Source organism: Magallana gigas, chromosome 8 (assembly GCF_963853765.1).
Source record: "Magallana gigas chromosome 8, xbMagGiga1.1, whole genome shotgun sequence".
Taxonomy (NCBI): domain Eukaryota; kingdom Metazoa; phylum Mollusca; class Bivalvia; order Ostreida; family Ostreidae; genus Magallana; species Magallana gigas.
Window position 1 is genome coordinate 16382437 of NC_088860.1, and position 15275 is coordinate 16397711.

Below are 15275 nucleotides of genomic sequence, written 5' to 3' on the forward strand. Positions count from 1 at the left end.
TCATCAGCTTGCTCTACCAGGCGGCGAAGGACACGCAGGGTCGCTATAGTTGTTCAATCAGTCAGCATCGCGATGCTTTTGTGTTGTAAGACAGCCATATGTCTAATGGCACGTTTGCATGAGAAGATAGACATCATCGATGCACTTTTTCATTCTCACACGCCCCAGCATTTTGCGTGTAGGGAAATAGGATATATATCTGAGCCATGCTTTTCCCTATCTCCTGCTACTAAGCTCCTCAACAGGTTTTCTATGAACGTACTTTGAGTTTAGGTGTGCAACATGCATGTATACAAGTTGTTTGCTTGCGATGAACTTACGCCTGTATGGCACTCATATTATTCGGTTCCCCGATTTGACCTGTACAGTTAGGCAAAGCTGTTGGTATTTTGAATACAGAACTACCATTCCGTTTCTATATACAAGCAGGAGGTGCATCGCCTACAGTGATGAAATTGTTACGACCTATCCAGTAGATGTGCAATGGTAACTTTTCATGATAAATAAGCGTTATGTCGACTTGATTTAATTGGCATTATGCTAACAGCAATAAACGTAACACGTAAAGAAAATTGACTTTAACATCATACAGTTTACATGCAATGCCTACTTATATCTTTCGAAATGACCCATCATTTGGGATTGCAAATGTTTTATTTAAAACCTTTCTTTATCAGAAAAATAACATATCTGGTGGTACCAAAAGGAACCATTGTTTTATATAGATTAATATGACAAAATATCGAATCTTTTTATTTCTATGAAGGCCTTCAGAATTTCTGGCATCAGAAAAATTAAATTACTTGTGGTATAAAAAAGAACCATTTTTTTTTAATGAATTAATATGACAAAATATCAAACTTTATAATTTCTGGTATCAGAAAAATTAAATTTCTGGTGGTTTAAAACACAACACTAACACAACAATAACACAACTTTCTACTTTACATCTATATATAATAAAACACCTCAGCACAGTGCAACTACATATAACCTTTAGCATTCAGTGGAATTTAAATCCTCTCAATTGTTTAATAATGGTCCAATATCACAGATTCAAAATGCATATTAGATTTTGGAGGACTGTTTAACTTCTGGGTATCAACTTTGAACAATTAGTTAAACCATGCATCACATGTAAAAAGCAATTATCATTCAACATTCTACATAACCCAGGTGTGTAAAGGTAATGTATCGACTTTCCTGCATTTCACTTCTCAATGCCACGGTATTAATACGAACTGCATTGTTATATTCGGTCAAAATGTGATCGATTTCTGGAATTATCAACTTTCAGCAATTGATCCATAACACCCTATTTTACGAGTCGGTAAACTCGATACACAATTAAAGAAGAACTCCAAAGCATGGCGCTATAAAGCGTCGATTTGACCCGTTTTAGCTCAGTTTGCAAAAGTAGAGAGAAAAGTTAATTGTCAATATGATGCATATTACGAATATAAACTGTAATTCGAATGATCACTAAATAAATTGCCTGTCTCTATCTAATATTTTACAGTCATTAGTTGTTGCATTCCAATACTCACCATGCATTTGTATAATTATTTGAAACACTGATATTTCTATCATTATTTTCATAATACAAACCAATTTAATTCAAATCACCATGAGCAATCCAGAATGCCTATTTTTCGTAGTTGTAGAATGGAGAACAAACCTTCCATAAAACGGATGTAAAATTAGACCATATTGTGTCGAGTTAAACCTGCACGTAGTCCGATTTGATGTGCATAAAACATATTGAGTCAAACATAATAATGAAGTATAAGAAATGGAAGAAGTCAACTGCAAATTGATAAAAAGAAACACTAAAGAAAACACATCTCAGTGTTTTGTAAACAAGGACGACCTCCATTCTACATAACCGTTTGTTCTATACATGTGTCTAAATAAAACCATAAGTAAGTTTTCCTATTTGCAAATATTTAGTCTAACAAAAAAAAAAAAGGTCGAACTCAATCAATTCACACATGAGCTATTTCTTTATATTGTGGACCCCCATAATTTCTTCTTTATTTTCCCCCGACTTTTGTTGACTTTTACCAAAAATGCACTTTAGAATCGTATAATTTTTTTAAACTTTCATTATTTTGACAACATTCATTTACATCCAAGGCATGTTTTTTTTTAAACAAATAATCATACAGCTTCAAAATTCAGGGACTTCAGATCTTTGCATTTATATTAACTTTTATCGACTCTAATGAATTTCATACAAAGAATTTAACACGTTCTCTGTACAACTGAATTTGAACCTTTCCTAGAGATGCTCACAGAGATTTATACGAAGATCCAATGTGCTCTTTACAGATAGTTTCTTGTCAGTATCTGGACCCTGTTGTACGACATATCAAAGGAATGCCTCAGTGTGATAAAATTTACAATAAGCAGAATGGATCTGTAAGACCTAGCAAACAAAACAGTGCTTTCATCCGTCTGCGCGCACTGTACACCGAAAAGTGCCCGTTATTGTTTTTACCGTTTTACAACAGAGGCAAAACACTCGGCTAATAAACACTTGCTTCTATCCTTTTATTTTCCAAATGTGCTTTGATTGCTTGAGTTTATCTTTTATTTTATGCCACAGGAGCCACATTTGCACTTTTGCAAAGATACTTAAGCTGTGAATTCTAGTTTTATCACACTCGTTTGCGTTCCTTTGGTACCCATTAAATAGATTTGTTGAAAAAGAATACTCAATATTATTATAACATTGCGAAAAGTCTTTGTCGTTCATTGTGTATTAGTTCTTAAGTAAGAGCTGACATATTGCAAACTCGGTGTATGTTCGCCTTTCCATCTGTTCGAGCTCTCCATTGAGTGAATATACGGTATGACGTAAAACCTCAAAGCTTCTTTATTTTTAATCTGAATCCGTTACAACAACTTGTAAACGCGATACACTCAACCCTTAGGAACCTTTAAAAAGCATGTTCTTGTGTTATCAGGTTGTGTTTTTTCTTACTGAGGTTTTTAAAAATAGATTTCCTTTTTTCTACTTTAACTATTTTTTCTATAAATACGGAAACATTGAATTGAGTGACTGTACTTAGTTTCATCTCATTCAGTAGAGAAGCGACGACAAATTTACAGAGCCAGGAAAAAAATCATTTTTGCGCTGACAATTTCATTGCATACTCCATCAATGTTGTATGAAAAAGCCGATTCCACTACCGGAAACTGTTTTGCAAATATCAGACTTTACATAGCGGGATTAAGGAATAACGGCATTGATTTATCAATATGGCATAATCAAGACGTTCTAATGTATGGTAGAGACGATTTAAAATTATAAGCCCGGAACTCAATCCATAAATAAATCATCGGTCGTTCTTTGGATGAGGAAACTCTCTCTCTCTCTCTCTCTCTCTCTCTCTCTCTCTCTCTCTCTCTCTCTCTCTCTCTCTCTCTCTTACCTCCAGTAGACATGAATGACTGACTTGACTGTAACCTCTTTCTCACAGATCCCCGTGGTGGAATTCGAGCTCTCCCGGGGGAAGATTTCCGAAGCTTTAACTTCTTGATTGCTTGTCCCACTGGAAACAAAATATCAAACATTCCATTAATCCTGTTAGATTTTCTATCTTTATAACCCCCAAAAACAGACATTTCAAAGGCCAAGCGCCAAGCCATTTTTGTTAGGCATTTTCAGAAGTTCCTGTTTTCCACTTTATAAATACTACGATAACAAGCGTACTTCTTTGCTTAATCCTGGACATGCTTTTGTAACTTTCCAAACTTAATTAATGAAATTCTTCGGCTCGTCTTAGGGCCTCACATAATGCATGTGAATGCGTGGAGATACACGTTGTACGTAAACACCATTCCAATACCAGGATACTGCTTCGCACACACCAAAAAAATAATAATCGAAGATTCTCTTCACTTTCGGCGTTATATGTATGTTCTGAAGGGACCCCAACAAAAAATCAAATTTTAAAAATCCCTTTTACACGGAGACCTGAGAGTAGTAGTTGAGTGATGTTTGCAGTGGTTGTAACATTTGCTTTTGAGATCAGCACCGGAAGGCCAAAGCAGTAGTGTATGGATGGAAGCTGGTTAAGACCTGCCCGGATTCTGATAACTCTATCATTGTATTGGTCCATGTATTGTTTTGCACGTTTAAACAATTTGTAGATCTTATTAACACCGAGTTCCATTGATTTCTAGCCCCCAGGACTTTTTCACTCGCATACATTTATTTGGCGGACAATTGAAAATTGATCCATTCCAAATTTGCAGTGAAAGAATGTTAAGTGCCGATCCCAGGCTTTCTTCTCTTTTTAAATGCGATTTTTGCGACAAAACTATAAAATTTACATCTTGAATTGTCTATGCAATTTCCAAACGATGCACATGAAATCCAGTTAAAATCGATAAGATGGTAGTCACTCGTTAGCTGTTTTTATAAAGATTTTATCGTTGTTCAAATATGCCAAGATATTTATAGTACATGTATAATGCAAACCTCCTTCTGTAGGCAGATTAATAATTTATTCATTAATCATGGGTTTTCCCTTTAATTCAATCATTATAAATTTGTACGTTAATATGTGCAAGTTTTTGGTATATGTGAGTTTGTGTGTATTACAAAAAGTTCAAAAAATTGTTTTATATCTTTTATTGTACAGGCGGTTTTTACTTCGGAAAATAGTAAAGAAGTTATAATGTATAAAAGAACAATAAAAATGCACCGCATAAGGCAATATTAATTTGTATTTTATTCGGTTTTGAATGAAGTATATGAGCATAATCAAATACTTGTGATTTATATTTAAATTGAATTATGAAAAAATATTTTTTGTAAGACAAACTAGTGTTTCCGACAAAATAGTGAGAGTGCGATTATGATGTTTGGGGAAACAGAACAAGTTAAGCACTAAAGAACTCTCAAGAAAAGCAATATTTGCAAGTGTTGAAAAACCCATGATCTTTATGGACCCTCTCCTGGAACTTTGTTTACTCTACCAATAAAAATATCTCCAAGACACACCAGAAGGCAGTTTTGTTTCCGCGCCATAGAGCGCTCTTCCCAATGATTCCCCTCCAATGCTCTCTCGGCGTACAGCATGACGGTAAACTCAATCGCCATGGGGGTTTCGCTAACTTTTAGCCGTTCTAGGAAAGCTATGCATCAAAGTCACTATTACTTTCGGTCCTGTTGTAATTGTTTTTATTCTACAAACGAACACAAATTTGACGAATGTGGTATGTAATCCAATTGTCATGCTAACTGGGTTTTTTAGGGACTGCGGTACTGGCATGACTTATAAAATTATCCGACACACGTGCCTGAAAGCCTCCAGCGTACATTCTGATACACTGCATCACATTGTATTTCTGTAAGTTGTTTTTAATGCACACCTGCTATTCAAACTAAACTAAACTAAACTATTCGGCCTTTTTTTTATTTTCACAATATCTTAGCAATTTTAATGTGAAAAAACTCTTCACCGATAAAAGCCAAGGACCAAAGGAATAAATGAAAACAATAAAACAATACCAGTATTATTATGTTCATTTAAATTGATGTTCCAAGATGAATTTCATATGTATTACTGATAATACTTAAACAATATATCAATGAAAGAAAGAACGTAAAAAAGGGAAAAAAAGACTTACGAGCTCTTTTCTCCGGGTTTTTATTGATGAAATATCCCCCTTTTCTCTATTCTGACTAAGCACAAAACAAGACATATGATAAAACTTGCAGCAAGTATAATTAATTTATGGGGTTGGATTTGCTTAATATGTTCTTAGATTGCTCATCAGATAATTTAAAACACCCTGGAGGGCAACCTATGGTTAATAACGGTATGCAGAGTTTCAATCCCAGACATTGAACTTACTGCTTTTGGGAGAATCATTTGTCTACTTAGTACAGTAGTAAAGTACTATCTCAGAGGAAATAAAACTGACTAAATAAGTACTTATACATGCATTATATGTAGTTGTGCAACAGCTTTACCAATCGTAGAGTCTTTATCAGAAAATACAGTTACAACAAGAAGGAGCCCTACTCCCTCTGTTGGTTTTATTCATATTTTACACAGTTATTAATATAGTATTACCTTAATTAATAACTGCACGTTTGAGGAAAGCAGTCAGAAATGTAACTATCCATCCGCGACGCTTTTCAGTCTCTGAAGCCTTTTTTTACACGTGGACGGCTTAACATGCGCGGATTTAAGGGGGTTGGGTCGGGATCCGGACCCCCCTGGAATTTGCAAAGATAAGTAAATACAATATAACGATTTATAAGAAAAATGAGTTGACTGTTATTATATTATTGTGAAAAGGTTCGCCCCCCCCCCCCCCGGGGAAAAAAATTCTGGATCCGCGTCTGCTTTTACTTGACCGAATGGAAGTGATTTACTATAACTAGTATAAGGTCATTTATAATCAACTGGAACTGTGCCGATCTAGATAAATTAACTCATAAGTGTGAATTTTCCAGGAGAGGATCTGCCCCCCCCCTCCCTTCCCCGGCCTCTCACATCTAGATGCGCTCATGTTCTATAAGAATTGACATTCTTGGTATTGGCTAGATTAAAGTATTGTTTGACGTCATATTTGAGAATGTTTAACTCACATCGAGACCAATGCTTTGACCTTGGTTTCGCTCTCACGGCAATTTGCTTGTAATCGAGGATCTGTATCTTGCCTACGCCTGTAGTAGCACAGTTTTAACTGACACTGCTGCCTTAAAACCTTTCCGTAAAAATGAGAAATAGAAAAAAGTTGCCCCCAGGGAGGAATATCAGGACATTTTTGATATATTTACATCCACTAATGTTTTGCCTCTATTTCTTACGATTATCGATTGTAATTCGTATACATAAATGTCAAGACAGAAGATCCGGTGAAATGACCCTTCTGTCGGTGTAAGAATATATACGCATTCTAAACTGCTTTTGGAATTATTCTATAGATTTTCAAATGACAACTTATTTATATGTATAGTAGTTATAATAAATGATTTTTACGTCGTTCATTGATGTCTTCTTAATAATTTTGATGTTGACTTTAAGTTATTTTTTGGTAGATTGAAACTAAATGATGAACTCCAAAGCCTTGCACGGACTGACCTCAGACTTCCGGGTATCTGTAGTTACCATGGTTACCTTCACATATGCTTTGTGTAGCGTTTTCATCGAAAATAAAAAGTTACGTTCTTTTACTCACTTTTTATGGATAATTGATTAAATGATTTAAAGGTAGATGCAAATATAAACAGTCATATGCTTTCTTTCATGTTTTATGTGAGTATGAATGTATAGCTAACATTGCAGGAAAAATATACAAAACCCGCGTGAGCAATTTTAGCTACATGTACCTTCATAGCTCGAATGATCCACCAAAGAAAGCATTTTAATTCTTAAATGATTCGTAAGAAGTGGTTGTTGATAGTAAAATTAATTCGTCAAGAGACTCATAGACATGGGGTTTTACACGATTCCCTATACTCTTCAAATGACAAATTTTCAAAATCTCTGAACTTGGCCTTCGAACGGATAATTAATCATATTATTACAATTTAGAAACATGGCAACTGTACTTACTAGAGCCTGTGATGACGAAATGATAGAGATATGCTTACAATCTGAAAGCTCTTAAAACAGTTGTCTGATGTAAGGAACAAACTGCATCAAAATCTTGAAGGCGTGACCATCATGATCACAAAAACACTAAACTCAGCCAGGCGTCTAAACCATTAATTCACTATCACATTGTTCATACATGCATATAATATTTGTGGTCACGCCTATCGAGTGGTTGGGGATGGGTTTTTTTGTTTTGTTTTTTTTTTTGGGGGGGGGGGGGGGGACTTTCCAAATTCGATGTTCTTTCAATAATTGCATGCGCTCAGTGCAAATGAACAGTAAGAGGGTGCGTTATCGTGCTAATTCCTGTACAGGATCTCGTTTCATTTTGTCACAATCACCAATTTCACTCATGCTTGACGAGCGAAAGCTACTCTTGCTTGAGTTTCGGCGTTCTGCTTTCGAATCAAAGCTAGACATGTTCTCCAAAATAACGTACTGTTCAAATTTATAAAAGGTATTCGTACAGAATACACATGAATAACTTATTGTAAGTAAATGTCGAAAGTTAATTAAAATCAATTTTACTGTTTCTGAAAGAAAAATTGTATTTCAAAGGCGAGCAAATTGTTCGACATTAATTTTAATACCTTTTCTGTAGGCAATGAACTATGAAGGCATTCTGATTATTAAAAGGAGTATTTACGTTCCAAAAATGCACGAAATGGTGTTCAACAATGCACCAAAATGTCACGAGACATTATCTATAAATTCTTTATAAAAAAAAATTGTTTGATAATTTTCGAAAAAAGTAAGCAAACGGCCCAATAACCACATCGCTTACCTGAGAAACAATAGCCATAATTATGATCAAATAAGTATCACATTCAAAATATCTTGACTATTTAGTACAGTAGATCTTGCACAAAATCTTCCAATTTTCATCCACACATTTTTATGCTTAATATCAAGCCCTTTTTGTTATTTCAGTATATGTGAGGTTTTTTTTCTTAATTTATATCTTAAAATTCCCCCTTTGTGGCCCTGCTTTTCTCCAGGGAATTAGGACTAGGAATTAGGATGTGATCAAACTTTAATCTGTGGTTTCACACGTTTCAGCTTTTTATCTTTCTTTTTTTCCTTTTCCAGAAGTTATTTAAAGGTTTTCTCTCTTTGAATCATGATTTGAATAAACTTGAATCTACACTACCCGAAGTTGCTTCCACACGAGTTTCCGTTTATCTGGCAAAATGGTTTTTAAGATTTTTTAATAATGCTAACAAATTTGTAATAATTCTAAATCATCTTCCCTTTAAAGAGGGCGTGACCCTTCATTCAATCAAACTTGAATTCCCTACACTCACTGATGCTTTTCGGCAAGTTTGGTTGAAACTGGCCCAGTGGTTCTGGAGGAGAAGAGGAGAAAACGTGAAAAGTTTACGACGACAGACAACAAACAAATTTTGATCAGGAAAGCTCACTTGAGCCTTCGGCTCAGGTGAGCCATATACCTTATACCTATATGTCTTTTAAAATCGTTATTTAAGATTAAGTTCCACCTGAAAATTTTGTTAAAAGATGTAAGTTTAACTGTGGTACGTAAGGGTTTGGGTAGGTACTGCTGCATTGTAGATTTAAATACCTTTTAAAACAGTAAGATAAACTTATATTTCAGGTTTTGATTTGAAGAAATAAATGAATAATACTCCATTTTATTCCCAACTGCAGAGAGTGTGATTTTGTGATGCATATGCATATCTGTATCATACATCTAATGATACATGAAATATAAGTCCAAAAATTGTACGTGACTCGCTGCACTGTAACATATATATAAAATGCCAAGGATGTTATTGATATCCCTATAATCCTAAATTAATCTCAACGATGTTTTTAAATTAACAAACTGTTTAGCTTAATCATTAAGTACAAAAATATTGTTTTAAAAAAGTTTGCCGAACTCAAAATAAGAATGTCTATACACATGATGTTGTGCTATGATTTGACTACAACGATGGTCAATGAAAATGAGATGATGGAAAAATTCGAGTTTCAATACTCACTTTTATTTAGGGGCGAATACCCTTAAAGTGTCCGAACAGGTTTTGCATGATGCAGATACTAATTGCAGTGTACGCTAAAATCTTAACCCAAGTCTTATCCACTCTCGCGAAGTCTGCCTGTCTGGCACTAGCTACACTAAATTACCCTGGCATGAATACTTACTGGCAATTGAGGAAGAAAAAAGTACGCCCATGACATCTGTAACCAACACGCGAGGCAATGCAGACGGTGACAACAAAACTGTCCCACCGAAAGACACCGCCTATGTGCGCAAGCAAGCGGCAGATGGAAAAAATGATTTTCATATATAAAGGACGTCGGACAAAGACTTGACGGTCATATAAAACTGCGTCTTTTATACGAAAGGAGGAGTGAGTTTATACAAAGATATTTATCTTAGCCGAGGGTAGAACGGTGTGAAGGGAAACTGCTAGTCTCAATGACACCGACGGATTGATCGTTTTGCAACAGTCGGTTCAGAAAACAAGTATTACTATCTATGTGCGGGTCTGTAAGGTTATGATTGGTCATATTTAATTGATCAGTTGGCAATTACTGTATCAGATTTAGGATTTTTTGTGTTACATCTGTTAGGGTACAGAGCTGTAACAACGTAAAAAAGTAAATGACCAGTATCTGCATGTATCGGCTAATTGACGTTTATCTTGCAGATTGTAGAATGTATGTGTATTATTGCAAAGCTTTCCAAGTAAGCAAAATCAACCCAACTATTATAGGTTATTGCTCTATTACTGATATTGTGACAGTTTATGTTTTTTGCGGGAAAAAAATCCACAATGGCGTTATTTAGTCATTTCCATATTATTTTTGATAGATCAGATATTGGGTTTGTGATTCTTAGAATGGCACATTTAAAAGAAAAATATGCTAGTTCCTATGCTTATATTATAAATCTACTGTGTATCTATATATGGCCTCTCCATGCAAATACGTTTTTATAAAATTTCTTTCAAGAAGCATGATGTGTTTATTTTCTTAAGATGTGAATTGCACAGTACTGTAATATAATATATATATATATATATATATATATATATATATATATATATATATATATATATATATATATATATATATATATATATATATATATATATATATATATGTTTGTGTGTGCAAAGTGTATGGCGAATACTTGGATTTGTCTCCCTTTTTAATTGGTGTACATGTAAACATCTGCCATCTCTCGCACTGCAGTAATTAAAAATCATCCTGTTGAAAGTTCACTACAGATTAAACTGGAGAGGGATAGAGAAATTGCAGAGACGTTTAAAACAATTAAGTTAATGATAGGCAAGTTTATGAAGAACTAGTACGTTTCTAAATCACCGGACTCGACCACAAATCACGCGCGCTTTTTCCACATATTCTAGTAATTTCGCGGCGGTTAATTATATATTAGCAGAAACAATTACACACTAATATACGGCGGTAATTAGTGTGGCGAGACTTATCCTTGGTCATTACAGTACAGCCCAAGAAAGTCGATCTCCCTTATTTGCTCTAGCGTGAAAATCTAGAGGTCAAAATCCTATGTTTGAGAGAGAGAGAGAGAGAGAGAGAGAGAGAGAGAGAGAGAGAGAGAGAGAGAGAGAATTATTCATCTTCCGCGCATGGCGAAATGGCAAAAAGACAACAGAATGCCCATGCAGCTGTGTACATCAAGTGTGTAGAGAATGTGGTTAAAAAAGATAAAACCAATATCAATAAAAAAGTATTAATATACAGTAAAACTCGGTTATAGCGAAGTCCTGGGGACCAATGAATTTACTTCGCTATATACGTATAACGAATTCGTAATAATCATGAACTATAGCGAATTCACTATATACATATTTTCTTTCACCAGATTACAATGTTTGCTAAATAAGGCTTAGAATAAAAATACATTTCTTTGATATCTTTAATAATCGGATTGTGAGTCAAAATATTTATATGAAACTAAGTTCATTCAAATAATTATGGTAAATGGTAGTACAGACTTTTTTGAACTGTAAAGAATTTCGTTATAAAAGTGTTGAATTTCGTTATTATTTACCTCTATGTGACTCAAAATCAGTTCGCTATATCAGTAAATTCGTTATATCCGAATTCGTTATAACCGTAAAATTTTGCAAAGATTTGTTAAGAATTTTACCGGGGACTCAAAAAAACTTCGCTATATCCGAGAATTCGCTATATCCGTGTTCGTACTAAACGTACACGTATAAACAAAAAAAATCTTACCTCTTCTGAAAAATTTGAATAACAATACATTATAAATCAAAGTACTGAAGAACTGATGGGAGTTGATTTTGTCGATGTTTATTTATTTTAAAATCAATGATATGTTATTTTGCATGACAAGTACATGTATGTAGTTTCTAATTTGAATTACGCATTTTTTATAATATGAATTTTTTAACTTTTTCGATTAGAATGTCGAGAAACCTCCATATGAATCATGTTAAATAATATTTAATTCAATCAAACTATGTATCAGTGGTAAAAATATTTCTCGAAAATTGTATGGATCCAAGCAATTTTGAACTCTAGTCTCGTTCAACCAAACGCTCGGCTGACACCGTTAATCTCCGACAAGGGTTTACGGAGACAGCCGAGCGTCCAGTTGAACGAGACTATATTGAACTCTAGCGTAGGAATACATACGACTACAAAAAATATTTAAATTGTTCGTACCATTTAAAATCTGACTATTTTTAAGGTATTTGTAAATAAGTTTCCTTGAAAAACAATGCTTTAGCATACATTACATCGAATTCATCAATGATTTTCAAGAACTAAGTCTTGTCAGGAGCAATAATTTGTGCTGAGGTCCAAACACTGTTTCACTTTCGATTTGTCCGCGTGACTGCATAGGAGAGTTGATTAAAAATCAACTCCCAAAAATCATTATTGAATTTTGGAGAAATAGTGCTAGATTAATATTTGATATGTAAAACAGAGACAAAGAAAAGATTGTCGCTGAAAAGATGACGTCAGATTCAAATAAAATTTAGGCGCCAATCCATCAATGTTGTTTGCGATGCATTGTCGACGGGTGTATAGAACCAACACTTAAAATTAAAGTGTCTAAAAGTGTGAAAATAGAACGATAAGTGCTCGGTAAACAAATATTTGCCACCATATAAAACTCATCGCGAAATTATTCGACCGAACTTGTGTATTGAGGATGGTAAGATGTATTATATTAAACATTGTTAGATAACAAAGGACAACCAACCGTGCAATAATGAAGAAAAACAATTGGAAAATTAAAACAAAATCCGACAATATGATGTTGCATTTCAACATATTACTTTGAAACAGTACCATTTGATGTCGACAAATTCATAATTTCAATTTACAAATGAGGAACATTTCTGCAACTTTCCACACAAACCATATTGAATTTTGCAAATAACAGCTATAAATTTTGACCAATGCTGATATAAATAGATTGAAACGAGCAAAAACTCAGCTGATGCATAGATTGATTGTGCATGAACTGAATTCCTTTGCACCAAAATGCATTTGGTGGGAAATCGTTTTTATGTCATTCGCAATAATACATGCTATAAAATGATAACTCGAAAGTGGAACGATATTCTCCGGAGAGTTTATGCAGTCTGTGAGAGAGTACCACCGAGAATTGCGGATGGACTTTGAATCAGAGATGGAGGAAGACATAAAATCTATTCAACTGTTTACCGTGGTTATTTGTCCTCTTCAAAATTACGCTGTTTCTGGGTCTATTCTACTAAAGCTATAAACCATATATAGCACAGAAACAATGATAAAACGAATGCGCCAAAAAAAAAATACATGTGTCATCAGCTGACTCATTCATTGTACTCTTTCTGGTCAATGATTTACTAACGATGACGAAAATGATAATAGTGATAAAAAATACGTCACAATTGAATTACTACAACCATTTTTTAAAAATATTATTTTTATAAAACAAATCAAGATCGATTTTGTTCTCATAACTTAGAATTTCTTCATCTAAAATTTATTTTCAGAAGTTGTCTATATGAATGCAATAGTTATGTTTTTGTTTAACAGTGGACGGTTAATTATATATGAGTTGCAGTGTCTGCCTCCCTATGTGTTCCCGACAAAACCTTATAATCCAGAACACATTTACTTGGTGAGTTCCTTTCAGTTAGTGTATTAGACGTGACATGATTACTGTCGTACGAAACCGGGGTAATGCATGAGAGCATTCTATACAATAGGGTGCGCTTTTTTGTTTGTTGTTTTTACCAGAACAATAAAACAAACTCGGTTACTTATTTAAATACTGCATGATCATGCGATTCACATATAAATAAATCTTTTCTTATTTTATATACCTATATAAATTTTAATGTACAAAATGTCCTCTAGGATGACATGATCTCGAAAATCGATTGATTCACGCATGATTTACATGTTCAAAATGCTATTGTTTGTTAACTTAATTTCGTACTATTGACATTTAAACAAAGTTTATACATTAACATAGGATATTTGGAATTTATGGGCTTACCTGCAACTGCCGGAACAATATTCATCCCTGCACTGGTACGAAAAAAGCAGACGACACTTTGTCCGGATGAAACGGAATGGGAATGAATGGAAGGCTCTGGTTATCGGAAAAGAATGACAGTAACAATCAAATAAAGCCGAGCATGATATTGTTTGTTAATTATTTGGTGAGACATTCTTTACCGGAGTATATAATTGAAAAAAATCGAGGGGAAAAGTTTATTGCCGAAACTGTAATATTGGTGGAAAATAGTTGGATAACGCGCGCGAATTAACTTCATTATAAGAAACATTTTGGCATTAATAATTCAGATCGGGTTCGGTTTAACGGCATCGTTACCGCTTTGTTCGGTATATATTTGAACATTACTTGAAACGAGGTAATTATATTCTCCACCAATTTACAAAAATCACAGAGAATTTAATCTCCTTATTGATGAATGAGCCAACTTCAATCACTAGCTCTGAGCTTAAGTCTTGAAATGCATCAATAGAGTACAATGTTCTGTTTGTATAATTAAATACGACTTATATAGAATCAATATGTCATGCTTTTGAAATTTTTGAAACAATTTAATAATAATTTCATTTAATAATTAAAAATTTTAAAGCCATTGTGATAAATAACATATTCTTTTTAGTTTCCATAAAATTTGAACAATGTTCTAGACACCCTATAATTAGTCTCCAGTTGAAGTCACGGTTTCATTTAACGTTCATCTATGTACAGTTAATGCTTGTAGAATTTTCATGTAAATTCTTGGGGTTTTATATATACACGGTTCTTGGGATCTTTTTTAAGAATTATACAAAAGAAAGAATGTGGACGAATGAGGTGGCGCACATGCAAATTCCTATTGGTTTGACCGTTACATGTATACATATACAATTTGAAAACATTTTAAGTTCATTACTTTAAAACGTAATGAAAGCACCCAAAAGCAAGGATCTCGACTAAAACCAGAAAGATTTTGGTAATGTTTCTTCCCAAACCCAATAATTCAGGTTGCTAAGACAAACTTACAGTACGTTATACTTAAACTAATTGCCCATATCGAAGGTATTAATAAAGAAGCCCCTTTTTTAAGGAGGCATGGTGCTTCATTTGAACTA

General features: G+C 34.0%; 1 protein-coding gene across 4 annotated transcripts in view; it reads right to left on the reverse strand.

The window, feature by feature from the left end:
• The window catches only part of LOC105348855 (Kv channel-interacting protein 4), a 101283-nt gene extending 86976 nt beyond the window's left edge, over window positions 1–14307 (reverse strand). The window contains exons 1-2 of one of the 4 annotated variants that reach the window (XM_066067856.1): window positions 14164–14307; window positions 3438–3557 (exon numbers count right to left, since the gene is read on the reverse strand). In XM_066067856.1, the coding sequence (XP_065923928.1) occupies window positions 3438–3557; window positions 14164–14188 (145 nt within the window). In that variant the 5' untranslated portion in view covers window positions 14189–14307. Of the gene's footprint in view, window positions 1–3437; window positions 3558–3718; window positions 3919–9628; window positions 9741–9791; window positions 9838–14163 lie in introns of those variants that run through there. The other 3 variants (XM_066067853.1, XM_066067858.1, XM_066067857.1) reach the window with 3 other exon arrangements.
• Window positions 14308–15275: the final 968 nt, after the last annotated feature.